Source organism: Natator depressus, chromosome 18 (assembly GCF_965152275.1).
Source record: "Natator depressus isolate rNatDep1 chromosome 18, rNatDep2.hap1, whole genome shotgun sequence".
Classification (NCBI taxonomy): domain Eukaryota; kingdom Metazoa; phylum Chordata; order Testudines; family Cheloniidae; genus Natator; species Natator depressus.
In genome coordinates, this window is record NC_134251.1 from 15,164,774 (window position 1) to 15,191,381 (window position 26,608).

General features: G+C 49.7%; 2 protein-coding genes across 5 annotated transcripts in view; one reads left to right on the forward strand and one right to left on the reverse strand.

The window, feature by feature from the left end:
* LOC142000817 (tyrosine-protein phosphatase non-receptor type 11-like) overlaps positions 1–12,842 on the forward strand; it is an 84,415-nt gene extending 71,573 nt beyond the window's left edge. For both annotated transcript variants that reach the window (XM_074975412.1, XM_074975413.1), the window contains exons 6-16: positions 510–623; positions 991–1,087; positions 1,773–1,852; positions 3,000–3,155; positions 5,574–5,705; positions 6,309–6,463; positions 6,912–6,979; positions 7,790–7,941; positions 8,730–8,827; positions 10,682–10,805; positions 11,397–12,842. In XM_074975412.1, coding sequence (XP_074831513.1) covers positions 510–623; positions 991–1,087; positions 1,773–1,852; positions 3,000–3,155; positions 5,574–5,705; positions 6,309–6,463; positions 6,912–6,979; positions 7,790–7,941; positions 8,730–8,827; positions 10,682–10,769 — 1,140 coding nt within the window. In that variant the 3' untranslated portion in view covers positions 10,770–10,805; positions 11,397–12,842. The remainder of the gene's footprint in view (positions 1–509; positions 624–990; positions 1,088–1,772; positions 1,853–2,999; positions 3,156–5,573; positions 5,706–6,308; positions 6,464–6,911; positions 6,980–7,789; positions 7,942–8,729; positions 8,828–10,681; positions 10,806–11,396) is intronic.
* A 1,891-nt stretch (positions 12,843–14,733) lies between these two features.
* Positions 14,734–26,608, reverse strand: part of LOC142000863 (uncharacterized protein C1orf159-like) — a 60,294-nt gene continuing 48,419 nt past the window's right edge. Inside the window, exons 1-3 of one of the 3 annotated variants that reach the window (XM_074975492.1) lie at positions 18,523–18,534; positions 16,468–16,606; positions 14,734–16,098 (exon numbers count right to left, since the gene is read on the reverse strand). In XM_074975492.1, coding sequence (XP_074831593.1) covers positions 15,299–16,098; positions 16,468–16,522 — 855 coding nt within the window. In that variant the 5' untranslated portion in view covers positions 16,523–16,606; positions 18,523–18,534 and the 3' untranslated portion in view covers positions 14,734–15,298. Of the gene's footprint in view, positions 16,099–16,467; positions 16,607–18,522; positions 19,097–26,608 lie in introns of those variants that run through there. The other 2 variants (XM_074975494.1, XM_074975493.1) reach the window with 2 other exon arrangements.

Below are 26,608 nucleotides of genomic sequence, written 5' to 3' on the forward strand. Positions count from 1 at the left end.
CGCTTCCCATAAGACATCTCTGCCTCCCAGCCTGGCTTCTCCCACTCAAACAGTGCAAAGGCTTTAGGAAGTGCAAGAGTTCGGGGGTTTGAGCCTGGAACCTCTTACGTTATGCCATGACATGCCTCTGGCTTGAGCCTTGCTGTATTAGTGACCCTTGGCGACACCATGCTTTTGTCACCATCTCGTGGCTAGTCCACAGGCGGAGTTTTGTCTGCTACAGTCTTTGAACTGCAGCACCTGGTTCTCTGCCTGGGGTAGCAGATAGCGGCTTCCACCCCAGCCGCCACTGCCCTACTCGAGCACATCATGTGACTCTGCCATTAGCCCAGCATTACAACTGCAGGATCAAGCAGAAGAGGCGGGAGTGTGTGTGTGTGTGGGGGGGGGCTTGGAAGCGCATCCTTTAGCGAGTTGGGGGGCAGAGGGAGCAGGGGCCCCCTGTAAGAGCGGAGTCCCAGTGTCACGGGGCGTCTCTCTCTGTGTTCTGACCCTGCCCTGCCTTTCAGCCCTTTAACGCCACGCGCATCAACGCCGCCAACATCGAAAACCGAGTGAAGGAGCTGAACAAAATGGCGGATCACAGTGAGAAGGCCAAGCAAGGGTTCTGGGAAGAGTTCGAGGTACAGAAGTCCGGCTGTTCCCCTCCCCCTCCCCGCAGAGGATGTGAATTCAGCATTGAAATATCAGGCTTGCCCAGTGTGTGAGCATGAGGGGACGCGCCACACCCCCCCACACACCCCAAACTGGCTGCCCTGCCCTATCTGAGGGAGTTCCCCGCACCTCCTCCCACCCATGCCATGTTTGTGGGATCCCTCTCCTCGTCCTACCCTCCTCTTCTCCATTCCTTGTTTCTTGAGGAGCCCCCTCCTGGCTCCCTGTCTCTTCAATACCATGTTGGAGGAACCCCCCACCCCACAATCCCTCTCTGGTATCTGAGAGCCCCTTGTTCCTGTGTCCCTGTTCACTCGCGTGTCCCCTTCTCCTCAGATGCTGCAGCAGCAGGAGTGTAAGCTCCTCTACCCCAGGAAGGAAGGGCAGCGAGTGGAGAACAAAGCGAAGAATCGCTACAAGAACATCCTCCCCTGTAAGGAGACGCTGGCTGTCTTGTCTTCTAGCCGCCGAGCTTCTCTGGGGACAGTTGACCTGTGTTGTTGAGGGCTGGGATTGCATGGCATTTAGAGGTCCTGGCCTAATAGTCACATACCAGTGAATCGTTGCCCGTTGGCTAAGGAACGTGGGCTTTGCCTGTCGAATCCAAGCTGGGGTCTGGTTAGTTCAGCGCCCTTTCTCTCACTTTCCTGAACTCCGCACTTCCGCATCCCAGGGACTGTGGCAAATGGTTTTTCCTCCTTCACCTTTGTTACTTTGTACTCAGAGATCAAATGAGCCCAGAGCTCAGTTGAGCCTCGCTGGCGTTGGCCAAAAATCGCATGAAGCCAGAGCTAAGCCCTGGGGAAATCAGACCCGCTCGAGGGTTGTACCATTGTGTCCATCAAGTAGCATCGGAGCACCTCCCCGGCGTCTGGCCTTAGTTATGGGTTTGTGGCGTACCCCAGGCAGAATGGGCTACCTGGATGCATCACTAGGGGAACTTCTCTCTCCACTTTGGAGTGGGACCCAATTAGCCCCAGCCCTGAAATAACCAGCTGGTCACGTGTGAATGATCTAACGGATTGCTGGGAGCTGCTGCGGGTAAACGGTTGGGGCCCGGCGTGCCGCGCAGTGATGCTTCTGCGCGTGGCTCGAATGTGGCTTCTCTTCCCACGCAGTCGATACCACGCGGGTTGCGCTCCGAGACGTCGACGAGAGCTTGCCAGGGTCAGACTACATCAATGCCAACTACATCAAGGTACGTCAGGAGGGAAAGGTGGCTCTTGCGGGTGGGGCGGCCCAAGGCTGCCTCTCGCTGCCCGTGAGCGGGTGCAGCGGCGCCAAGAATGATACTGCCACAAGGGCAAGCCCGGCGCGAACCCCTGTATTTCGCTGATCACAGGCCAGATGCCATCTCTGCTGAGAATCCTCCTGCACCCTAAGCAGTTTCCTGATACTCCCCCACCAGTTCTTTAGCCAGCTGCCTCTTTGGCAGGGTAAGAGGCGCCTATGGGCTGCTCCCGGCAGCCAGAGAGACTCTTCCAGTCTGTATCTGGCAAGAGGAGCTGCTGCTTTTAGTAGCCCTTTCTTCAGAAGCCTAATGCCCCGTGGGCCTCTCTGGAGCTATGGAACTGTCTCTTTGTCAGGTTGCCTCAAGGGAGGTCCAAGAGCCACATAATTAGCGCCCAGGCCCGCTGTCGTTCTGGGTGGCCAGAAATAGCAGCCGGGCTTTGGTGCAGAGAGCAGGAGTGCTCCAATGCATCCGGGGGGCGGGAAGGAGGGTAGCTTGGCTTTATTGTGAACTGCGTGTGTGCTTCCAGACCTTATTGCTGGTGGGTGCCGTGTCCTGGCCGCCCCTGCACAGCGACTCCAGTCTCAATGCCCAACCCCGGCCTTCCCTGAGCGGGGGCTGCCAACATGGCTGTGTTGCACAAGGTTGTCTGCTGGGTCAAACTCATTTTCGCCTGGGAGCTGAAACCAATTTGGGGCGAGATTTCCAGCCAGGAACAGCTCAGGTGTTTAAGCCCCTAGCCTTTGCCACACGATGGGGTCACTTATTTTCCTGTCTGATACAACCAGAACTTCTGCAGCTGTCTTGTGACCTGCATCTAGCACTGAGCAAATGGTAATAAGGCCCTACAGAGGTCACAGCCGGCAGAGGGTGCCTCATTAACACTGTTGAGGGGGTATCTAGAAACTGCAAGCAGAACGATTTCTGTGTCCGGGGGTCTACTGTAGCTTAATCCCTAGAGGAAAGCCTGTTAGCATCAGGTGGCAGATGTTCCACGGGAGAGCTCATGCAGTGCCAGGCAGCCATGTCCTGTAGGACTCCCCCTGTCTTCCCAGCTCAGGGCTGCACTGGGGCAGTCCTTGGTCCCTCACTCCTATTTCCTTGCCACACCCAGAGCATACCCGAAGATGGAAGGAGCTCGGAGCATTGCAAAGTCTACATTGCCACCCAAGGCTGCCTGCAGACGACGGTGAACGACTTCTGGGCCATGGTGTACCAAGAAAACACCCATGTCATAGTCATGACGACCAAGGAAGTGGAGAGGGGCAGGGTGGGTACTTGGTTTGCAGGTTGTTGGCCGTGCATTGTCTGTGGAACCTCTTGCCCGCCAGGTGCATTTCATCCCTCCTGTTGGCCAGACAATTTTGAATGGGGAAAACTTCTGACTTGTGGAGCCTCAACCTGATGCCTTCAGGATGACCAACTAACGGCAATAGTCAAAAGCAGGTCTAGTGCAGCTACGGCAGTGGTGGGCAACCTGCGGCCCATTACCAGATCAGGGTAATCTGATTGTGGGCTGCGAGACATTTTGCTGGTGTTGACCGTCAGCAGGCACCGCCCCCCCCCGCAGTGCCCAATGGCTGCGGTTCTCTGTTCCCAGCCAATGGGAGCTGCGGGAAGCGGCGGCCAGCACATCCCTGTGGTGAGTTAGAATTGTACAACTTGTCTTTGCTCTGTCTGCATTCAGAGGTGGGGAGGGCCTGAAGAACGTGACACTAGGGCCGCTAACCAGAACTGGCTCCACTGCTATGGAGAGGTTACCAAGGCTATGTCTACACTAGAAACTTTTGCTGGTATATCAATGCCACTTAGGGCGGTGGGTTTTTTGTCTTGTTTTGTGTCTTGTTTTGTTTTAAAATGTACACAGTAAAAGCCCTAGTGCCGATCCAGTCATATTGGCAAAGTGCTTTTCCCAAAATAGCTTATTTTATTAAGGAAAGTGGTAGAGACTATAACAATGAAAGCACTCTTGTGCCGGTATCAGCTGTGTCTGAACTAGAAGACTTTCCCACTCTAGCTGGTTGATAAATTGTTTAGTCAATTGCTTGACTGCACGTTGGTGTGTTATGAAATATATTCAAGAGACCAAGCATGTTTGTTGCTACAAGCCAATAATAATCTAGCACAGGAAAAGGTTCTGTACGGGGCCCGTCTCCGGGAAGCTGCCTCGTGCAGCGTTGTTACATTCACCTTACGCAGGAGTGATCCCAAAGTTACACATTTCAGCTGGTAGTATTTATACGATGATTTTACAAGTCACAGGTTTACTGTCACTAAACTCCAACCCCTCAATTTGTCCCACTTCCCTATGTTGTTCTGTTCCTTCCTTCCTTCCTTTGTTTTGGATCCTGGCATTTCAGAAACTGGTCCATGGAAGTACTTCCCTAGCTTGTACTAACACCTAGAACGAATGTGTCTTGATTTTTGACAAGTTTCCTATCTGCTTATGCCAAATGCTTGCTTCAGCAAATGCAAGGTGTTATGGGATATTTAGCATAAGTGAGCAGGGTTGTATAAGAAGCATAGGTCAGTTCAGGCTATATAACTACTATGTGCTTAATGTGTGCTGATCTGTGTACGGTGCGGATAATACAGATTGGTACTGTGACTGATATATGCTAGCCCACCATATATTCGTCAACAGCTATACCAGCAAACCCTTTCTAGTATAGGCAAGGCCTTAATACAGTACAAAAATAGGGGATTAGAGGGGTTTTTAATGGGTTAGAAGAGAATGGGATGTTGGCAAGCAGCATAGTGCATTGGGATGGCTCTGGAGTGATGGAGTGACCCATGTAACTGCTCCCGGGACAGCAGGGGGTGCTGCAGGTCAGGACTGAAATGGATTGGCAGAGCTGTGCGCACACAGGACTGCGAGCGGCCAGGGGTAGAATAGATGTGATCTCTAGGGGGAAAGGGACCTTCTGTGAGATTAGCCTTCTTTAGGAATTTGTCCTGCAGGCCAAAGAAACCTTCCCCTGGAGGGTCCATGGGGGCAATGTGGCTAGGGCGTGGGGATCTCCACCCCAATCAAACTCTGGATTCTTTAACCTCCTGCAAGCCGCTGCCTCCTTGCAGGAACCATCAGTCGATTTCTTGCAGGAGGGGTTGTGGAGTGGGGGTCAGTGCTGCTGGGGTCTCTTCCTGGCTCAGCCACTGCCTCATGGTGTGACCTTGGGCAAGTCACTTATCCCATCGGTGCTGTGGATCTCCCTGCCTTCACGTTTGTAAAATGGTGATAGTACTTGGCCCTGCTCAGTGTGTGACTGCACGAGGAACCCCATTGCAGTCAGTGGGATTTCTGGGCGGGGAAGGCGCTATTCATCTGTGGTGAGGGTTCCCCTTAATGTTAGTTGTGTATGATGGAAGTGCCGGTGTAACCCACACCTGCTCAGGGTGGCGCTTTGTCCCCTGCTAGCAGAGGCTGGGTCACACACCGAGGTTGAGGAATATTCTGCAGCCTTGGCTCAGAGAACTTGGTCCTCGAGTTCAAGCAGCAGCAGCTCACGCTTTTAGAGCCGGATGTCCCTGCTGCTGCTGACCCAGCCACCGGCATGGAGTTCAACAAGCTCTCGCGGTCCCGGTACAGCAGGATCAGTTTGCTGAGTTCTAAGGGGGTTCCTGTCCAGCTCCCCGGTCCTGAATGATGAGCAGAGCCCCTTAATGGCATTTTCCCCTGTCCCTTCAGAATAAATGTTTCCGCTACTGGCCTGATAAGAACTGCACCAAAGAGTACGGCCACATCTGCGTGCGGATCGTGAGCGAGCGCGAGGCGCAGGGCTACTACCTCCGGGAGCTGGAGATCACGCGGACAGACCGGGTGAGAGGCCTCTCATTTCTCCTGCTCCTTTTGCTGGGGCAGGACTCTCACAGAGAGCCGTGGCGGGGGAGAGGCAGCCAGCCTGTAGCTTTGCACCGTTGTAGAAATATTTCTCTCATCGATGTGGTTCCTCCTGGTATCGCCCCAGTGGTTGCAGCTCTTGCATTCATTTACCCTTTAGACCCGTCGGGTTCTGGTTGTGTGCATGCTTCTGGAGCTACGCATTGCCAGGAACGCTGCTTGTCCTACCGGGCCTTTGCACTGGCGTTCTGCTGGCTTTGTGAGAGTTTCCCAAACAAGGGTCGGTGCAATCGGCATGGGGGCAGAACTTCCCTGACCTCCCCAGGAAAAGCATCCATCCCTTACATTTGTCAGCACCCTCCTATTCACGTGGGTGGCTACGCAGATGGGCTCTATCCTAGCCGAATAGTCCCTCTGCCCCATCTCTAGGTTGTACCGATCAGTTTTCTCTCATTTTACACTTGGATTGTGAGCGCCGTGGGGCAGGGACCATCTTCGTCTGGGGGGGCGTGTGCGCGTGCACTGAACTGTCTGTGGCACACGGGGTGTTCTAACCAAGCGACCGGGCTATCTGTCCTACAGGAGGAGCACCCCAGACAGGTAAAGCACTATCAGTATTTCAGCTGGCCAGACCACGGGGTCCCCAACGAGCCAGGAGGGGTTCTCAGCTTTCTGGACCAAGTCAACCGAGCACAGCGAAGCATTCCGGACTCTGGGCCGATTGTCGTGCACTGCAGGTACGCACCCGGTGGGGTTGTGTCGGTGGCCAATGGTGAAAATGTCCCTGTGCGGATGGAGGGGGCTGTTGCTCATGTGAGCCAATAATGACCAGAGGTGAAATCTGTTGCGTCAAGGCCTTGAAATGAGCCTCCCTCGTCCCCTAGTGTAGTGCCAATACTTAGCACTTCTCTAGGGCTGTTACAGAGGGAGAAATGGAGGCAGTCTGTGGCACAGCCAGGATTAGAACTGGGGAGGTTTGAGTTCCCAGTTCTCTGCCCAGACCACTGGTCTATGCTTCTCTGAGGACTCTGCTTTGGCACGTCTTTATAGCAAATATTCCAGACACCGGCTTCGATGGGCTTGATGTGCCGATGAAGGGCGTGCACTGAACTGGCTAGTTATGTAGGGTCTGGGGAGGCATTTTGGCTTTTCCCACACTGATCCCTCCTTGTCTTCTCTCCCCAGCGCTGGAATAGGACGCACAGGCACGATCATAGTGATTGATATCCTGGTGGATACTATTCACAGGCAAGGTATGGCAACTGATCTGTCCCATGGTATTAGCTTCCCCCTTGTCCCCAGGGTGTTCCCTTTGGTTGCAGAATGGCAGTATAGTCTAACCTAACAGTATAGTCTAACCCCCTACAAGTGCAGTGAGTTTGAAGATCTCTGGCCAATGGGCTCAGCTCGGCTGTACGTCTCTTGGTATGGGCTTTGATCTGAAAGTATCTAAAGGGCTGGGGAAAGGCCTCTTACCCCACTGGAATGTAAAGTTTCCACTTCTGGGCTGGCAGGCAAAGGGGGAATAGCGCTCTGCCTCATGGGGAAGAAATCCACTGCCTCTCGAAACAGGCAAGTTGGCCCAAACGGCCCCAGCAAGCTCTGGTTGAAATGGAGGGTGAGCTCCTGGCCTCACTGGGAGTTCTGCCATTGGCTTCAGAGGGCCCAGTTCGCCCAGAGTGCCGCCTTAAAGCCCTCTTTCCTTATGGAAAGGTGTGGCTCACGCCCACCAGCCTCACCAGAAATCATTCCACCGGCCTCTAGGAGGTAATGGAGAAGGATCTCCTTTCCAGAAGCTCTGCGAGTCATCCTCCAGAGCAATATAGCAAGGATAGACTTCTCCATCGTGCTCTACAGGAGAGTTCCAGACACCCTGCAGATAGGTCGTCCTTCCCTGTTAAACCCTACCGGACTCTTGCAGAAGGGTTAATTTCATGGCATCCAAACCGCTCCAAGGAGGTGGGTCTGTGTTTGGTGATCCGGGGGAGAGGGAGGGACTGTCTCCCCCCACCTCCCTGAAATCTCACTCAATTCCTGATTCTTTGCTTCTCCCTCTCGAGCAGGTTTGGACTGTGACATCGACATCCCCAAAACCATCCAGATGGTGCGCAGGCAGCGATCTGGCATGGTGCAGACAGAGGCGCAGTACAAGTTCGTTTACATGGCTGTTCAGCAGTACATTGAGACCGAGCAGAAGAGACTAGAAGAAGAGCAGGTGGGTCCCGTTCCTGCCCAAGAGGCATGGCTGGAATGCCCAGTGATGTTGGGCCTATCGGTGGGAATTGGCTCAATGGCAGAATATGGTCTGAACCAACCCTCCCCGGTCAGAACAGCAGATCTGAATGGAGCCGCTTCTCTCTGTCATGGGATGACTCCAAATCCTGGACCTGGACACGCTGAACGCAAGTGCTAGAAATCCAGGTCAGAGCCCAGCGTTCTCCAAGCTGCTGAACTTGTGTGTGAATTGACACAGTTCCCAGCAATGAACTTGGATCCAAATCCAGCTCCCAGGTGTGAACCCAGGGAGGATGGGTTTGGGCCCAGCTCTGGTTAATAGTGAAATTGGGAGAAATCTTCTTATAAAGACATAGTGATTTCGTGAGCCTCAAGTGTTCTCTCATCCATGGAACCACGAGCCCTCCCTGTTAGGTCTGGGGTCTGCTGTGCACCTGGAGTAGCCCCTGTAGTTTCCAAACATATCCTCCTCTGTAGCAAGAGGAAATGCCAGGTGATGCTCTTACGAAGAGAGGCTAGGGGACTGGGGCTCAGGATCATGTCTCCTTCCAGCTGTGTTCACCTCCGCTCTTCTCTTCAGCATCTCAGACTTGGGAAGCTGGGCTCTTCCCCAGTGCTGTGGAAATGTCTCTGTGGGAAAACCTCTTCCATACCTCTAACTCACCCCTCTTGCTACCTGCCTGTAGGGCAGAAGATCTGCTCTGCAGATGGTGCCTCCATTCTTGCCTCTGGTGGAAGTTTCATCTCCTTGCTTTCTCTCTCTTTCAGAGGAATAAGAGGAAAGAGCGAGACTACCTGAATATCCGGCACCCTCCTATGGATAAAGCCAGAGCCAAAGGGCAGCCGCCCCCACCACGTGTCTCTGTGTAAGCTTGCTTGGGGGGGAGGGAGATTACTGACTGGACAGGAGCAGATGGGTCTGAATGACCATAGCCCCCAGTGGCCGCCATCTTTCACGCAGCTGCTTCCTTCCACCTGGGACCACTTCTAAGCGCACTAGCGGGAGGAGAATGGCTATAACTGGCCATGTAAATATTTATCAAACATAGCAATGCCCTGGCCTGCTGGTCTATCCCATTTTTGCAGCTACCGTAGGGATGTTCAGTCGGCAATTACTTAAGCCCCTTTTTCTTGGAAATGTCCCATGAGCTGCAGGAGAGAGGAAGGAGGGGAGAAGAGTAGCAATAATATAGCACAGAGCGCAAGAAAGAGAGAGCGGGCATGTAGGCAGGATGAGTTGCGGGGAGAGGTGAACGTGAGCCCGGAGAAGCAGAGGGCTGAGCGAATAATATACTTTTTAGTTCACTGGGAACTCTGAACAGTAAAATAAAAATTCATTTGGGGGCACCCAAAACACTGGATTTCAAGCGTTTTATTAACGTTGAATTTTAAAAACAAAATCTCAGGTGTTCCAATTGAAAAACCAAGGCCATTTGTTTGGAAAATGTCCAAATGAAACATTTCAATTTTCATTTATTTATTTAGTCTTTTTCCACTGAAGCAATTTGGCGAAACCAACGGGAATTTGCCAAATGTTTCCCGGTTGCCGAGTCTGCATTTTTCATGTGAAAAAGCATTAGGTGGATACACTTCATCCAGTGCTGCTGAGGCCCTTTGTGGACAGTAGAAGTTCTACACTGATCTCTCTTCTTTTAGATAAGAGAGTGATGAGCAGGGAGAGTGTCCCATATAAGCAATGGATTTGCCACCACTGGTAACTTTTTTTGTTTTAAAGCCGTGGTTTTTCGATCTTTTTTTTTCATTTGCGGATGCCTAAAAAAAATTCCAAACACAGGTGCCGACCCCTTTGGAAATCTTGGACATAGTCTGTGGACTCCCAGGGGTCCATGGACTGCAGGTTGAAAACTGCCATTTTTAAAGAGATTTTCTAGTTTAAAAGGAATGACTTTGGGGCAGTTCTCTGACCTGTGCTATGCAGAAGGTCAGACGACAGGGTCACAGTGGTTCCTTCTGGCCTTGGAATTTCTGAATGGGAGGGGCAGGGTTTGAGTATCTCCACTCACTCATCCAAGATGGACCCTGCTGGGCCGAGGGCACCTGTCTAAATATTCAAAATCTTGGCAGTTTCACTTGGAGCTCTTGGCTGCGTTTGAATCTGAAACTCTAAATGAATCTCAAGGTGAAGGTAGGGAGGGATCACAGGTGGGACAAAGCCAAAGAAAACTATTCCCTCCTTCCTCAATATTGCATATCGTGTATTGTTTCACAAAGTCTGGGCTGGATTTCAAGTGAAGTTCGGGGTTACTTGGATCTGGGATTTTGGTTTGGACCCATTCTGAACAAAAAGGTTGGTTTGCAAAAATCAGATCTGGATCCAGGTTCCTATCCACCTCCCCCCTCCAGAAAGTCCATCGTTTTCGCTCAGCCCTGTCTTTAGACCTATAGGAAGTATGGGTGATATTCTCACTCCGATCACGTCCCAGTGTTGGATGCATATATAAAGGCTCACATCTTGGATGAATGTTCAGGGCCCAGTTTGTGTGTACATTAAATGTCTGAGGGACGGCAGGCATGAAGTGTGTGGGTGTAAACGGGCATCGGGGTAATTCTTGGTCTTGCCGTCTACCAGGCTGTGGGGGGGAAGGCTTGGAATTCTGTTCAATGGCCTCCAGGCAACCTGCTCTGAGGAAGGAATCAAGAGTAAGAAGGTTACTCATGGCAAAAGGTTACTCATGGCAAGGCTTTGTGTATCTTTCCAGGGTCGATGATGATGACTCAGCCACAGTCTACGAGAACCTGAACATCAAAAGCTCAAAGGTTTCAGGGATGAATAATGCAGGGAGATAAATGGGCCGGAAGGGGAGCTGGATGGAGGCTGCACAGGTACATTCATTCTCTGAGGTTGGCACTAAACCCCACCAGGGTTCTGTTTGGCTCTAGTCCCTGTTTGACATCATGAAGTGCATGGCCCCATCTACCCAGGGAAAACCAGCTATGTTCTGAGTCAGTTTAACAGACCTTAAAAATGTTTGTGCAGCTCCTGGGCAGTGCCCAGCTGGTGATGGGCTGGGGAGAAATGGGGCAAGACTTGAAAAAAAAATATTTTTTGAAAACTGCCTTAGAATGAGACCCACAATACGAGCTGAGGTTGTTTTCCTAGTGTAGACTCTAAGGGCTTGTCTACACTGCAGTCTGGTGGGATTGCAGCGTGAGTAGACATGGACTTCAGCGCAGGCATCCAGAACCCTGGGTACCTACTTGTGTTGCTGAAAGCCGTGCCACCACATCTATATTGCTGATTTTAGTCCTGCTAATGCAGGTATGTCTGCTTGAGCTGCAGTCACCCCTCTGATTGCATCCCGCAGTGAGAGACATACACATGGGTACTGGGAGCATCGTCTTTCTCCTGTGTGTGTCTCACTCTGTTATACATAATAGCTGACACCACCTCTCTCCTCTCCTTTTGGATCTTAGGATTTACAGTGTTTACGTCCACACTTGCCAAGTTCTGTCATCGCTGCCTCCCTCTACCCTTGCACCCCCGCACCCCCTCAAGCACCTTGGATCCAGCGAGGAACCAAAATGCCGAAAGCATCTGAGCAGGGCAGAGTCCTCGCCTCGGGAACACGCCTCAATCTAACTTATTCACAGGAGCGACCTTTCCTGGTCCCTTTTTCACGTAGGCCGATATTTATGTGCAAGTGCCTCCGGATGTTTGTAGGGCGTAAAAGCTCAGTTTTATTTTTTTTTGTTTGTTTGTTTAAAAGAAATTAATTTAATTTTTAAAGAAATTGGTTTTGTAAAAAGTTAAAATAAAATGACAACGTGTTTAGGAGCTTTGTCTGCTCTGCACAATCACCGGGGTGTTGCTGCACTTCACGGCTTCATGAGGTCGGTCGTTTCTCAGCTAGAGGTGTTTAAACTGAGTCTTGGGTTAACTCCACTGCCATGGAAGAGATGGACTGGGCATGTGGACTGGACCTAGGTATAGTGCAAATAGCTGCTGTGTAAATGCCCTCATTCCTTTAGAAAATGCACCTCCTTTCTGCTGTGCTAGGCTTGGGCACTTATGCAATCTGCCAAAGCGCCTAGCTCCTGGCCCTGGAGCAACCCCTGCTATTGCAGCATGCAGAGAAGCAGTGTGGAGCAGTGGACTTGTCTGTCTGGTAGCAAAATCCCCATGCTGCACGGTTTCTGACACGCACGTGAGTGAGGAGCCAGCGTGAGAACCCTCATCTCTACCAACACAGGCCTCTGCCGCGGGAGCTAAAAGAGATCTCCTGTAGCTGGTGGTAAAAGCAGTAGGGAGGTAACTTATCTGTGCACTCGGCAACGAGAGGGCAACATCCCATGTACCATCAGCACATTAGGGCTTAGAGTTCTGCTGAGTTCTCTTCCTGACTCTGTTGCTGTCTTGCTGGATGTCCTGTGTTAGTTTCCCCATGTTTGTCTGCTAAGCCTAATGCTGTGCATACGAAATAGGGGAGCTGTGGGCAATGATTAATATTTGTACAGCACCGCGAAGAAGAAAAGAGAGAGCACGCTTTGGAATGTTAATATTCCGGCTCTGTTCGCGCACCTCGATTTTCACTGACAGCACTTCCTGCTCTTGCAGCCCTGGGCCTGCAAACCGCTCTGCCAAAGAACCTCCTTTTCTGCCGGATTCCTTGCTACGTGACATTGCCCAGGGTCTGAATGTCAGGGCCGAAACCAGGAGAGCCTGTCTTGGGCAGCTGATAATGGAAAAAAGAAACGTTCTTCCTTGGCTGTGGGGGATAAGGGATGTGCTGGGCAGTGGCTTTAGCTTGCAGTGCTGGAGTAGCTGCTCTCCCAGCACTGCAGGGGTTGAACAAAGAGAACACCGATGGAACGGGGCTGTATTTACCGGCCGGCGTCTTCAGTCGTTTGTCACAGGGACAAGAAAACAGTTTATTTTTATTGCACTTTTAATAAATGTTGACTATTCTAAAGGTTTTTTTTCTATTTAAGTTTGAAATGCTTGTGAAAGTGACCGATGGGCATTTGAAGGGGGGTATGATGCCAGTGGGTGCCAGGCCTCTTACCCAAAAAACCTGCTCCTCTTAGACCCTGATCAGAGTCCCTCTCAAGTGGCCCAAACAGTTTTGGGCTAGCTCTGAACCAGCAGCTTCAGAGTGAGAATCCCAACCCTCCAGCGTAAAATGTGGCAGCAAGCGGGGAAGTGAGGGGTATTAAAGGGCTGCACGTGGGATGGACATGTGTGGATACTGTAGTCGATGAGGTAAATCAGTGGGAATGGATGTGATTGTGGCAGGTTGACAGGCTCCACCTGGGCCATTGTTTGGAGAGGGAAGTATGGGGAGCATATGGCAGTCAGATGTTTGTACAGTGACAAAGGACGGCTGGCCCCCGTCACATTCCTTCTCCTCTGAGACTTCAGTGGTAGTCCACTGGCGGGATGGACAAGATCACCCAAGAGTCCCTGGCAACCCAAATGGTGCTGACTGACACTGCGTTAAAAGCCCTGGGTCCAGTGGCAAGGGAACTGGGCTGGACAATACCCACCTTTTAAAGCTTGCTTTAAATTGTCAACATATTGAATCTGTTGCAGCAGCCAGGACCCTGCTGAAATCCTGCCTGGCAAAGCTCCCGTGCCACCCCTGGCTGCAGCATGGTATCCTATTCCAATCCCGCTTTACAGCTTTGATGGCAAGAGGAGAGATGAGCAGGGGATCTGGCTTTGTTTTTTCCATCTGGAGAGAGGGAAAGGATGGCCAGCCCACAAAATGAACTTTCTCCCTCCATTCAGGTGGCTGCAATAATATGACCAGAGAGAGACTGCAGCAGGGCCACTGAGGGTAGGGGAGTGTAGTTGCAAGTTGATGATCAGTGTAAACATTTATTACTTTAGAGCACTTCTGAGCCTCTATCTTGGCTTATTGTATCCAACTGGGCACTGAGTGCTGTATTGATGCAGAATTTGTGGAAATGCAGTTAGCATCTGATCTGGATTTTAAGCTTAACACCCCTAAAGAGCACCTAGAAGAAGGAGCAAAGTCATGGGGTTAACTTCTGCAGCCAGTGACACCTATGTAAAATGTACAAAGCATCTAAACACCATTACAGCACTTGCATCTAATGCTGGCTATGTTAAATCATTCTCTTAAACTGCATTATCAGGTCCCTTTACTCTAACAATGGCTTATTGTTCACTGAGCCCCTCACGTCTGAGCAATGCAGAAGTCATCCCATTAAACACCTAGTTGGAGCAACTGCCCTGTATCATACCCTAGTGGTTTTAAAAGGTGTCGGTATTAAAGTTATGGAGCTAGACTGACATTTTTGCGATGTCTGGGAGAATGATCTAATTTTTCTCTTGTACGTCGGCTACTACATTTTAAATTGAGCTCTGCAAAATTCCCTCTGAAATGGTAACCCCTGAGAGGGCTAGGGTTTTTGCATGTTAGAGAAATAAACGACTCCCTCCTGTCCCCTGTTTGGTTTTGAATTAAAAAAAAGTGGTCCAGCTGAATATTAAGCAGAGATGGCTTTGCAACAAAAACATGCAGAAATTTCTGTTTTTCTAAGAACCTCATTTGTGGGCAATTCCACAAAAAAAATTACTAAACTTTAAAGCACAAGTGCCTAGTCAGGAGAGCAGGGTCTTCTCGGAGCTGAGTCTTGTTTTGCTGAGGAGAGTAAAAAGCTAGTAGTAACCCAAATATCAAGCAGAGGCAGGTAAATAACACCTCCCAGCAATAGGTTTAACACTAACCTATATACAGTTGAAATGTTTAATAAAGCACATTGTATAAAATTAAATATTGTCACTTTATAGATACAGACAGCTTTAGCATGCTTCTTTCCAAGGGCACATGGATTTCTCTCCCTGAGAAATAATCACATCCAGACCTGTTTTCAGCGTTGTCGGTTTCCAAGAAAACAACCCTTCCATTAGCCCTTCCTTTCCATCAGTGAGTTGAAAGGGCCGAGCCCATTCACAGCTGTGTCCTGACGGCAACAGCGCCGCAGTTTGAGGCACGTGCACCTTTCCCGGGAAGCAGCAGTTGTAGAAACGTGCCCTTGTGCAAGTCTTCAAGGCTCTGTTATCTGTGCAGCGTTTTGGAGGGCTAGAGATTTAGGTGAAGCAATGGCTCAATATACGGCTATGCACGAATCTCTTCTCTCTCTCTCCCACCCCCCACCCCCCACCTTTGCATTGGCAGAGCTGTGTGAAAGCGAGGGGCTGGATTAACCGTGTAGGTTCAGGTGACATTCCCAGTGCAGAGCTGGAGCCGTGTGTAGGCCGAGAACAGGGGCTGCTACAGCTTGGCAGTGAGGTATGTTGGTGAAATCCAGTAGGCAGCAGCTTGACCTAGCTCAGTGGGGTGGAGGCGCTAGCGAGAGGGCGGGCTGGTCCCAGGCACTGGCGGGGTTGTATGTGTAAACGAAACAGGGTTTGGCCTGCTGAAAGTAACCGTCCTTGGGAAGCAGCGGAGGTTCCCAGTTTTCAGGGCACACTGCACCGGCCACAGAATGATGCACAGCAGAATGATGACCAGGGCCGAGAGGAGGACGATGCGTTTCCAGTCGTCGCACATGGCACAGCGGGACAGCCTTCCAGCCATGCCCTCTGTCGGCGTCATGGGGGGATTGGGCTTGCTCATGGCCACGTCAAGGCAGATGCATGCGTCGGGATCTTCTGGGTCCTGGGATGACTGCCTGCAGCACAGCTTGCTGCCTTCCATCCACACCACCTTCTCCCGTTGGTATTCGGGGGGCAGGGTGGACAGGAGCTCCTGGCTGGTCTGGAGAGCCGGAGGGCCCTCAAGGGGAATCTCCGTGAGCTGCCTGCAGAGGGGGCAGGGCAGCTGGTCCTCGACACGGGGCTGGGGCAGGGCCGAGGTCAAGCGGGCCACGCACTCCAGACAGAAGACATGCGAGCACTGGAGCAGCTTGGGTGTCTTGAAGCTGTTGTCGTAGGTGTTGAAGCAGATGGAGCACTCGATGGGGGAGGTCGGTTTGGGGGAGGCAAGGCTGGACGTCGGGGAGCTGAGCTTCCTGCTGTCGGTGGGGGAGGTGACTATGATGGGACTAATAGGAATGGGGATTTCATCCAGAGCGGCAGGAACAGGGCTGGTGGGGGAATCTGGCGTCTCAGTGCGCCGCATTTGGGGGAAGCACGACATGACCGACCCTGAGGAGACAGACAAAGTAGTGTCAGAAGCTAGATAAAGTGGGTGGAACACTTTAATTTTTGTTACGTTTCCCCAAGACCTTAAAGAGAGACTAGTCCTATGTAGGCGTGGGCATGGCTCCCTTGAGAGCTGCAATTCTAGCAGAGCTGAAATTGCAGTTGGTAGATATGAAAATAAGACACCTCTTCCCCCAAGCCCGCAATCCTCATCCAGAAAAAGTGTGTGTTGGAACAGAGACAAGCCACCAGCAGACAACAGGCTAAGCCAGCATCAGGCCAAAACTTTTTCACCACAGCCACAGGGAGAGAGTTTACGACTGCCGTCTCCCCCACAAACCTCCCCTTGCCAACAAAAACCAAAACACATACCCCAAGTGCCGCTTCCCATAATCTGAGAAGGGAGGAGAAGAGCAGAAGACTCCATGAAGTCAACTAGGGACTTTGCTATGCCAATCTATTAGCCTGGGAGGCGCTCAGGTATTACGGTGGTGGGCACCCGTGCAAAAGCCTAAGATAAATAGATAAATTGTATTCACTGATACAGCGCCCCCGTGGGCTAATAAAACATTCCCTCCAGCTGACGGTCAGCACCACCAACCAGGTGCCTTCACGCTTGCCTGAGTGTCCTCTCCAGCATGCCCTCATGGGAGTTGAGGGCACCCAGGCACTTTGCAAGATCAGGTCTGTCCTCTGCTCTCTCGACCCCAACGGGGGGCGGGAAATCTTACCTGCCTTGTAACCATGACATGGCAAAAAAGTTACCTAAGGAAATTCCCTCAGGATCCCGTGTGGGGAGAATTTCCCCCGAGCTATTTCCTTGTTGTCCTATTGCTACCTCATAAGGAAGCTGCTTCTGTGCTCTCATCCACTCTGACTGAAAGTGCCAGCCTGCCTGTAGCTACGTGGTGCCACAGTGCTTTCTGTCCCCCAGGACATCTGAGAGCGAGTGGGAGCTCTGGTAGAGAGCGCTAATGTTGCCACCCTGGCAGCGAGTTAATTCCCAACCTCCGACGGAGTCACTCCGGTTTGTGTGTGTAAACCTGGCCTCCCTGTTGGAGGCTATTGTCTCCATGACAATGTGGCAGCTAGCTACCCTGTCTTATGGGGCATTTAAAAGTTTGTCCTGGAGCGTAGACATTGAATTGGAGGATTCCCGCGTAAATGCCGGGGTAGCATTCATTTCTGACTATGCGCTGAACTGGGCGAGCCTGTTTGCTTGGCTTTGAAAACCAGGTGGCATATGGATGACGTGCCAGGGGTGTTCATAGCACAACCCTGATAGCCTCTTGCATTGCTTAAGATGAGGAGATCCTTGCCCGAGGCTGGTGAATTACCCCTAGAGTGACTCAGGAGCTAACTTTTAAGGTATTAAAATCCTGCCTTGTTCCTCCATGTACATAAGTAAGCGTGTGCATGTTTCCCTCTCCCCATCATGCCGGAAATATCCAGAGTATACATCTAGGAGACAAAACCTGGTCACTTAATGAGGATAATTTAGCTCATCAGTGGCAGCACCCTTTCTCTCCCCCACCCCCCCCACCTGTGTGCACCACCACTTTTTAATTGTAGGGTTACCTAGTAAATCCTTGATTCGACAGGTCGCCTGGTGGCTCTTGTTAACATCTGCCAAGGCTCTTCAGCAAATCCTAGCATCATTTTAATTTTTTTTTTGCGGGGGGGGGCAACGGAACTTGAAGCTGGCCTGGTTTCTAGTTCCATCACAACCCTTTTCAAACCGTTCACAAACCCGGGCCCCGTTTGGAGAGAACTTGGGGCAGATTTCCTAGCTTTTAATCAAAATCACACACACTTTGCGGTTTCTCAAAACTCCATCCAGTAAAACACGGCCATTTCACCTGAGTGTCACTTTCAGAGTTTGGGGCACAAGGATTGAGAGCCCACATGGAGAGACGATGAAGAAGGATGTTTGCACCAGCCTCAGCGATGAAATCACTGAGTTCTGCATGACTTAATATGGCCTGAAGCCTAAAAAGTTTGGTAAAGAATTTTTACTAGTGCTCCATAAGCCATTGCAGAATCAGTAAAAACCTGGACACTCCTGGTAGTTAATTAAACTGCCATCACCCCTCATGCTTTAACAGAGCAATGCCGATTTGCCCCAGAATGTCATTCAAAGTTTTCCACAAGCCTTTTCCACTTCAGTAAATAAGTGAACCATGAAAGAAGACACAATAACTCATCAAATTCAAAATCACTCGCCTATTTCAGGCTGTTGCAAAAAGCATTAAGTAGTTTTACTTCCAAGCAAAGCTCTTAAATTTCCTTCTTGACCATAAAACTAAGACAAAGAAAACACAGTGGCCACTAACGCTGTGTAATCCAATTCCCCAGCGCCACCTTTAACTCCAAGCAACCGAATGCAGAGTTAAGAACTATATAACTGAGATTAAAGTCTATAATTACCTGTACGGAGTGCAGTTTAGCAGGTGAAAAGCATGTTATGTCTCTTGATTTCTATCCCTGATGTCTCTCCTCCTCAGAGGATGTGTTTAGTCTCAGCTCTTTTTATTCATAAGTCGTCTCTGCTTGTCTTCTGATATCCAAGTCTCCTGCTAGTTTGTGGATAAGCTTCCAGGTGAGGTTGATCTGGTAGGGTGAATGATCTCCAGCTGCTCCCAGTGTATGTGTGAGTGTCCTGCCTCTGTTATTCAGGTGTCTTTTATACCTTCCTGTCTGGAGGTGACTTACCTGTATCACCTGGCTTTCCCAATTATAAGTGAATCATTCCATTGACTGCAAGTACATTTCCACTAGGGGGCGGTTTCTCTTTTGACAGACAAAGCAGGTTGGAAGGTCATTGGTGAGAAATAGGGTTACAGCAATACCTGCTCATTTACTGTATGTAGTAGTTTGCTGTTTATAGAATCAGATTATGGAAACACCGATTTGCTTATCTTCTCCACTGTGTCTGTGCAAGCCTGTCCCCTCTCTAGTATGTTTGTCCAGCGCTTTGTCGAGTCTGGTCTAGTCTAGTTTTAAGTAGTTCATGTTAAATACGTCTTGGCTTACAATTCCACCACAGAGGATAATAGACCTTATGAAACAAATATTCTCTGTGTTAGCAAGTCCAGCAATTTTAGGAAGGGGAATTATTTTTCTCCTGATTCTTCATTCAGGACAAATTACTTGAAATCATGTTGGATCTGTAGAAAGAAAGGGGCTGTCCCCAGACTTCCAGTGAGAGATGGGATTCACCCGCCTCGATCCTGGTTGAAAAAGTGGTTTTGTTTTAATGGACGTGCCCTGCTAGAAGTTAACGGAGCGTGATAAGCTCTCCGTAGGTTCACTGAACTGTCCTATAAAATGCATATGCTTGCTAGATAATTCTATAGGATAGCTCAAAATAATCCTTTCAAAAGAATCTCATTCTCCATCAAGCATTATAGGGTTTTGCACTAATTGCTGTGGAGTGCTATAGTGTCTTCTCAGTTTGGGGGCACATGAGCTGGCTAAAGCCCAGTGACTTTCAGTAGGAATTGGGCACCTAACTCAATTTGTGCCTTTGAAAATCAACCCCTTCCCTCATCCTTGTTAAATTCTATACGTCTCGTAGGCCAGAAGGGTGGATTTTAGGAATAAGAAATGTGGGGTTTAATTGTTTTTTGGGTTAAACCTGGAGTTACCTCATTCTTCCGTAGGTGCTTTTTATCTGGCCTAATATACAGCTCCTAAAGTCAACCTGCGATCATTTTTTTTTTTTTTTTAAGGTTTAACTTGAGATTTTGCTTATGTCGAATGTACAGATGACACTAAAAGCAGGAGACCTGACATGGAGGAAGGAGGACTGAACAGATAAGCCACTTAGCAGATATACAACTCCTCTCCTGCCTTGGGGCATCCGAACTATGCAGTAGGAGCCATGAACAATAGCAGCCAGAGATTTGTGTATAATGTTTGTGTCCACAGTACTTTTCAGACATCAGCCATGTCAGGGAGCAGCCAGTGTGTATCTTAGACAAAGCAGAGATGCTTATTAAAGGTATTTAGGTCCGATTGTAATTTTTAGTCAATTTAAAAAACTCCGAATGGCTTAAGCCCGTGTATAAGAGCTCTGCTGAAGTGGGAACAAAATGAATAACTTAGTGCCGGTGCCCACCACGATGCATCCCCTGAAATACCCAAGCAACAGATGCTGCTTAGCTCAGGGCCAGATCATTGGCAGGTGTAAATTGGCATCTCTTTACTGAAGACAATAGAGCAACATCAGCTTACACCAGGTGAGGCTCTGGCCCTTTTGCCATCTTTGAAGGAAAGTAAACCTTCAAATATTCTAAGCTTTTATCTGATGAAGACTTTTGAGAGGAAAACAAGCCAGGAAGATTTTAGCCCAACCCAGCCATTGCCAACTGTTGTACACAGCTGGCTTTTTCAAGCGTTGCTTTGTTTACCTTGGTTTCCCCACCAGCCCCAGGGTGACTGACACGTGTGGAACAGATTGACTCATCTCCAGTGGCTGATTGCCTGGGGGGATTGTGTCTGACTCACACATGCCAACGCACACCTCCCCAGCGAGGGCACGCTAGATCCTCAATACACTGAATGCACCCAGACTGATCACCGTTCTGGCATTTGACATCAGGACTTCAGCTTCCAAAGGTGAGCGGGAGGTTGTCTGTCTGTTATATTTGTCTCTGGGGAAATACAATGAGAATGATCAGGTGCTGTTTGCTTAAAGCCCAGAAGATCTTTATAAACCTGCTACAGTAGGATGTATTTTATGATGTTGTGCCTTAGAACTTGGCCAGCTGTGTCTAAATTAAATACAGACAGTTGTGTTATTCCCTTGTTCTTCAGGTACAGAATAGACACAACTACAAATACTTGAGCTGTCGAAAGCAGCGGTTCCCAAACTTGTTCCACCGCTTGTGCGGCGAAAGCCCCTGGCGGGCCGGGCCGGTTTGTTTACCTGCCGCGTCCGCAGGTTCGGCCGATCGCAGCTCCCGGTGGCCCCAGTTCGCTGCTCCAGCCCAATGGGAGCTGCTGGAAGCAGCGCAGGCCGAGGGACGTGCTGGCCGCCACTTCCAGCAGCTCCCATTGGCCTGGAGCAGTGAACTGCGGCCACCAGGAGCCGCGATCGGCCGAACCTGCGGACGCGGCAGGTAAACAAACCGGCCCGGCCCGCCAGGGGCTTTCGCCGCACAAGCGGTGGAACAAGTTTGGGAACCGCTGGTCTAAAGCAATGAACAAGTTTTTAGGGGAAACCACTGTGGGCGCGCACACCCAGCGAGACCTCTTTGCTGTCCGATTACTTTTGCCATGCAGTTGAGGAAGTGTGGTCATGTGCTTCCAACACTGGACTGGCACTCAGGAGATCTGGGAACAATCCCTGACTTTGCCACACAGGATCCCTTTGTGACCTTGAACAAGACAAATCCCTTAACCTTCTGGGCCTCAATTCCCAATATGTTTAAAAAACGGGGGAGGAAGAGAACTATCCTTCCTTCTCCCTTATGCTTTGTCCATTTCATCTATTTACAAGACACGTGGGGCAGAGATTGCCTATTACTATGTGTTTTGTGAAGGGCCGAGCCCCTTGGGGCCTTGCTCTTCCAGTTACTCTGGAATGCCCAGCATCACGATGGGCCTTTCCCTATTCAATTATCTGCGGTCTCTCCGATAGCACTGTGGGGAAAGTGCTAACTTCTTAGGTGACCGCTGGCTCCACAGCTCTGAAAAACCAATGATGACAGAAGCCGCAGAAATTATTCTTAACAGCTGCCAGGCAGCCTCGTTCCCTAGCAAACACTGCCTGGGGAAGCGTGAAAAGTGACTTAACGTGAAACCGGCCAACCTCCTTTGCTCTAAAATAAAGTAAATAATAATAAAACTGAAAGAACTGTTGATCGACTGCTGTAACAGACTGCTTTCCAGGGCTGGGCCAGCAAACTGCTTCTTTCACTTTTCCCATCACTGTGCACAAATTGAACTGAGGAGGCCAAAGAAATAAAATGTGGCATGGGAAATAAATACATAAAGCAGCAGGTCAAAGGGCTTATTTTGATCTCTCCTGCATCCATGCTAGCGGGTTTCTGGGGAGCATGTGCTAGTTTGCACGACAGGGTCGCCTCTCTCTTGGTTATGTTTTGGGGATCTTTTTTGTAGCTTGTGCTATGGCTTGTTGGGTTGCAGCCCAAAGTGATGGGAAAACTAGCGGTCCTGAGTCACACCAAAGCTGGGCTGTCTTTAGAACGCTTTCCCACCTGCATTAATGCTTGCAAAGTGCTCTGAGATCCGCAGGTAGGAGATGCTATCGAAATTCAAAGCATTAACCGCAACCACTTCAGCCAAGACACTTCCCCCACCCCAAGGGCAACACCCCATGCCATTCGGATGTTATCCCTGCCCACTACAAACCTCTTTGCTGGCTTCCTAATGTGGCATCTTATTTCATGCCCAAGAATAATCCGTTCAGTGCTGCGGCCAGCTGAACCGATTTTTAACAAGCCCGGCCAAAGCTGCCCCCATGCTCAAAATAGAACGGAAAGTCCAAAGGGCGTTAATTGCATGCAGTGGAGAGAGACTGCCTAGATTATAATTTTTCCACCGATGTTCAAGTTCCTGACCCAGAGCCCATTCAAAGTTAGTGGAAATACTACCACTGGCTTCAATGAGCTTTGGCACAGACCCCATGTCAGCAGCCCAGTTCTCTGTGCCTCTCTCTCATCTGTTAATTCGGCTTCCCTGGACTGAGGTACAGTCTAGAGTGAGTTTTTGTGGCAAAAAATCCTCCTCCTTTGGCCCTAGGCTGAAGTCACTCTTTGATGCTGGGCTGCCTTTTGTAGCGTCAAGGCCTTATGCTGTCTGCGATTTAATGATCCTGTTTACACAACAGGTGTTCTAAGGATTGTTTTTCCTGTGTTAACTCATGTAGCCTGGCCTCAGCCATGTACTCAGTTTAAAGATTTATAATCACTGCAGCAGTTTGCACCCAGGACAAGGTCTGCTGAGGAATTTAAATGTTCAGATCTAATCTACAGTCAGGAAAGAGAGGTTCCATGAGTCATCAGATAAACTGGATAGGAACTCATGGGGGTCCTCTCTAGAATAACCTCACTTTGTCCGTTTCTAGCTCTTTCTGTCGAAGGATCTCCAAACGCTTTGCCAGCAGCAATGAATGAAGTTTCCCAACTGCCCTGTTTAGCAGGGATGTTGTTAGCCCATTTTACAGATGGGGAGACTTCATGGAGTGCAGAAAGCTTGGGCAGCCTTGCAGAAGATTGCTCTCATGAATATCACCTGTACAGGGATAGGACACACCTATAGGCTTTTCCCAGTGATGGCATGGTCAGCCGAGCAATGGGAGGACAATGGTGGAGGGAAAGAGAACAAGAAAAAAAAAAAAGCCACAGGGAAACGGGGAGAAGAAATGGGGGTAAAAGGCAGCAATAAACAAGGCAGAGACAAGGAGGTGATTCAATCAGCTGTTATTCTTTTCCATAGTTTAGGTATTTTGAACCAATACTTTGTAAAGTGAAGGCTACTCTACTGTGCTAAGGGCTGGGGCCCAGGCCAGTACAGTATTTTAAGGGGTATCCCAAAGAACTAACATGCCCAGTAGTGTAGTTTGACAGAAATTAGAGAGAACCTTTTACTCTTTACAGTGCTGGATCTAGACCCAATGTGCCACCCCTTGACACTCCGGCTCAGAATTCCTCTGAGTTATTGCAGGCCAAATCAAAGCTGTGGAACCCCCCAGCTACGGCGTTTAGCACAATCAAACAGTGCCCCTAGCTATTATGCCTACTCTGCACTATTACGCCTCACTACAGGAAATGAGGAAGGCCGGCGATTATGTAACAATGATGAAGTGCTAGGAGGTGAGGATCCGGCGTCATACCCATGTGATTATTACTCTGCTACAGTTCAACGGCTACATGACTCATCAGCCGGTCACGGTGTCATTCACAAATAGTAGGAATAGCAACCATTCTCCTGGAGTTAATGTCAAGCCTTTTTCCCAGCCAATTACTGGTCAGGAGGCAATGTCCTAGAGCTTCTGTCATTCCTGCAAGCCTCTTCCAGCTATGGTGAACATTTAGGCCCTTGATGTACTGGTAGATTTCGCAAAAAGAAAAGGAGGACTTGTGGCACCTTAGAGACTAACCAATTTGTTTGAGCATAAGCTTTCGTGGGCTACAGCTCACTTCAATCTCCCCACTGTATTTTCCACTGCATGCATCTGATGAAGTGAGCTGTAGCTCACGAAAGCTTATGCTCAAATAAATTGGTTAGTCTCTAAGGTGCCACAAGTCCTCCTTTTCTTTTTGAGGAGACAGACTAACACAGCTGCTACTCTGAAACCTGGTAGATTTCAGTCCTTAAAATGGCTTCAAGCCACATTTCTACTGCTTTGGACTTCTTCAGTCCACCTTTATATTGTTCAGTTGCTGACACTGCTTGGCTTTATGGACTTATAGACTTTAAGGTAAGAAGGGGCCTTCATGATCAAGTATTACTAAAGTTCAGCAATGCCACCAAGATCCCGGAAAGATGGGGGATTGTGTGGGTGCGCAGTTCGCTGGAATGTCTGCCATGAAGAACGCCGATTCTGGGACCGGCACTTGCCCCCAACACCTTTGATCCAGGCAAACCTGAAATTGTTCCTGCTAGTAGTACTAGGTACATTGCTTAGCTTTTAGATGTTCACAAAGGCCCTAATGGGTCAGCCCCCAGGCTCAACAGAGCACATCAGCCCTATCGTTTGCTCTCTAAACTGGCTTCCCATAGAATATCAAGTCAAGTTCAAGATCATGGTCTTTTTCTTCAAGACACTCAGGCTATCTGAAAGATCACCTAAAGCTCCAGGATGACTACTGTGGTCAACAGCTCTGCTCCTCTGGCACAATGGTTCTTTCTCCTCGTCTATTCAGGAGACAGAGCCTTCTCAAGGGGCCAGTCCCAGACTGTGAAACAAACCGTGCCAGGAGCTAAGGACGAAGCTTCTGCCGATGCTGGAGACATCCTGGGCCTGATCTAGCTCCAAACGAAGAGCTGGACTGGGGCACCGGCGATTACGAAGCGCAAAGAGACTAACTTCTGCTTTGGTTGGTGTTACTTTAGTTGCGATTTACCGTTTATAAGTGATCCCAACTGAACATGGGACATAACACCTGTTCGGCACATGGGAACCAAAATAATTACCAAGGAATGATCAGAATGTTCTCAGTCATGAACGAGCAAGACGGCTGTCATTAGTGACAGCAGTAGAATAAACCCTGCAGCAGCCACAGTCATAATCCCTTTCATGAGCAGAGGTTAACAGCAGGACTAATAGGGCAAGGTGTGGTGCTGACAATGAAAGCAAGACTTAGAACAATACCAATCAATTACCACAGTGCTATTTTCAATTGCCCTCGTGGCTGTTCTTTGAGAGACCAGCTTCCTTCAGTGTTACTCACGCCCCTGACCCATGTGGTCACAGTCTGAGCTTGGGAAATGGAATGTGGTGCCAGGGCTGAGGAGTAAGGATTTTTGGTGATGCTCCATGTAGCTCCAGTTACAATTGCTTATGTAAGGAGCAGCCTGCCATGCAAACTGGCCACATTCTCTTGAAACACACCTGCAGCTCCATTGAAGTCAGTCACATTGCTTCAACACAACAGGAGTGTTTAGTCCAAAACTAAATTTCATCCAAAAGTGGGTAAAAATTACCATGAAACTTTGACAGCAAATTTGGAATCTGCAAGAAATTTTGTGTGTGTGTGTAATTTCAACCAAAAATGTGTATCTTCTTGTCGCCCCTAGCCACTGGTGTAATGCAAATATTAATAAATGTGAAGGGAGGTGACACTGTGCAGCAAACTCCTGCTAAATGCCTTTTACTGGGGAAGTCTGTATTTTGTGTCTCTTGACCATGTTACTGGAGTATGTTGGGAGTGTACAATGTGCGGCGATAGATGGGTGACAACCTGGCAGGTGGACTCAGAGGACGGTGTATCCTTCCCTGGGAAAACGCCATCCCAAATGGGAAAAATAAGAGCTTGCAGATGTTATATGATCCCACAGGGTATCCCTGGCAAAACATTTTGAGCCATAGCCAGGGAGTGGGGGCGCTCTCTGTGGATACGGGAAATGACATCAACTGGCTGAATTTCTACCAGTGGCTCTCAAGAGCCCTACCCATTTCATCTGAACCCCCGAAAGGTGGGAGAGGAGGGGCGTTTCAGATGAAGGGTTCCATTTTGGACTCAATGCAGCGCTGATGCAGGATTGGGAAAGCACATCTCACTCGACTCCCTTTGTGTCACGGAACTCCCTGAAGGCAGTGGTCAGAAGGATTCGATACGAAGGTGGGGTGTTATCCTGGTATTAGAACCTTACATTCCAAGGAGGTTTTTGTTTGCAACAGAGGATTGTCGGGTAAGTGGCACCCATTAGGCCTGGCGCCTCTGGTTTCCATGGAAGTGCCATGAGGAACTGCTCTGGGGCATTCAACGTTCCTTGAGCCATTGAGAAGCCTCTTTGTGCAGCCGCCACAATGCATGCTTTG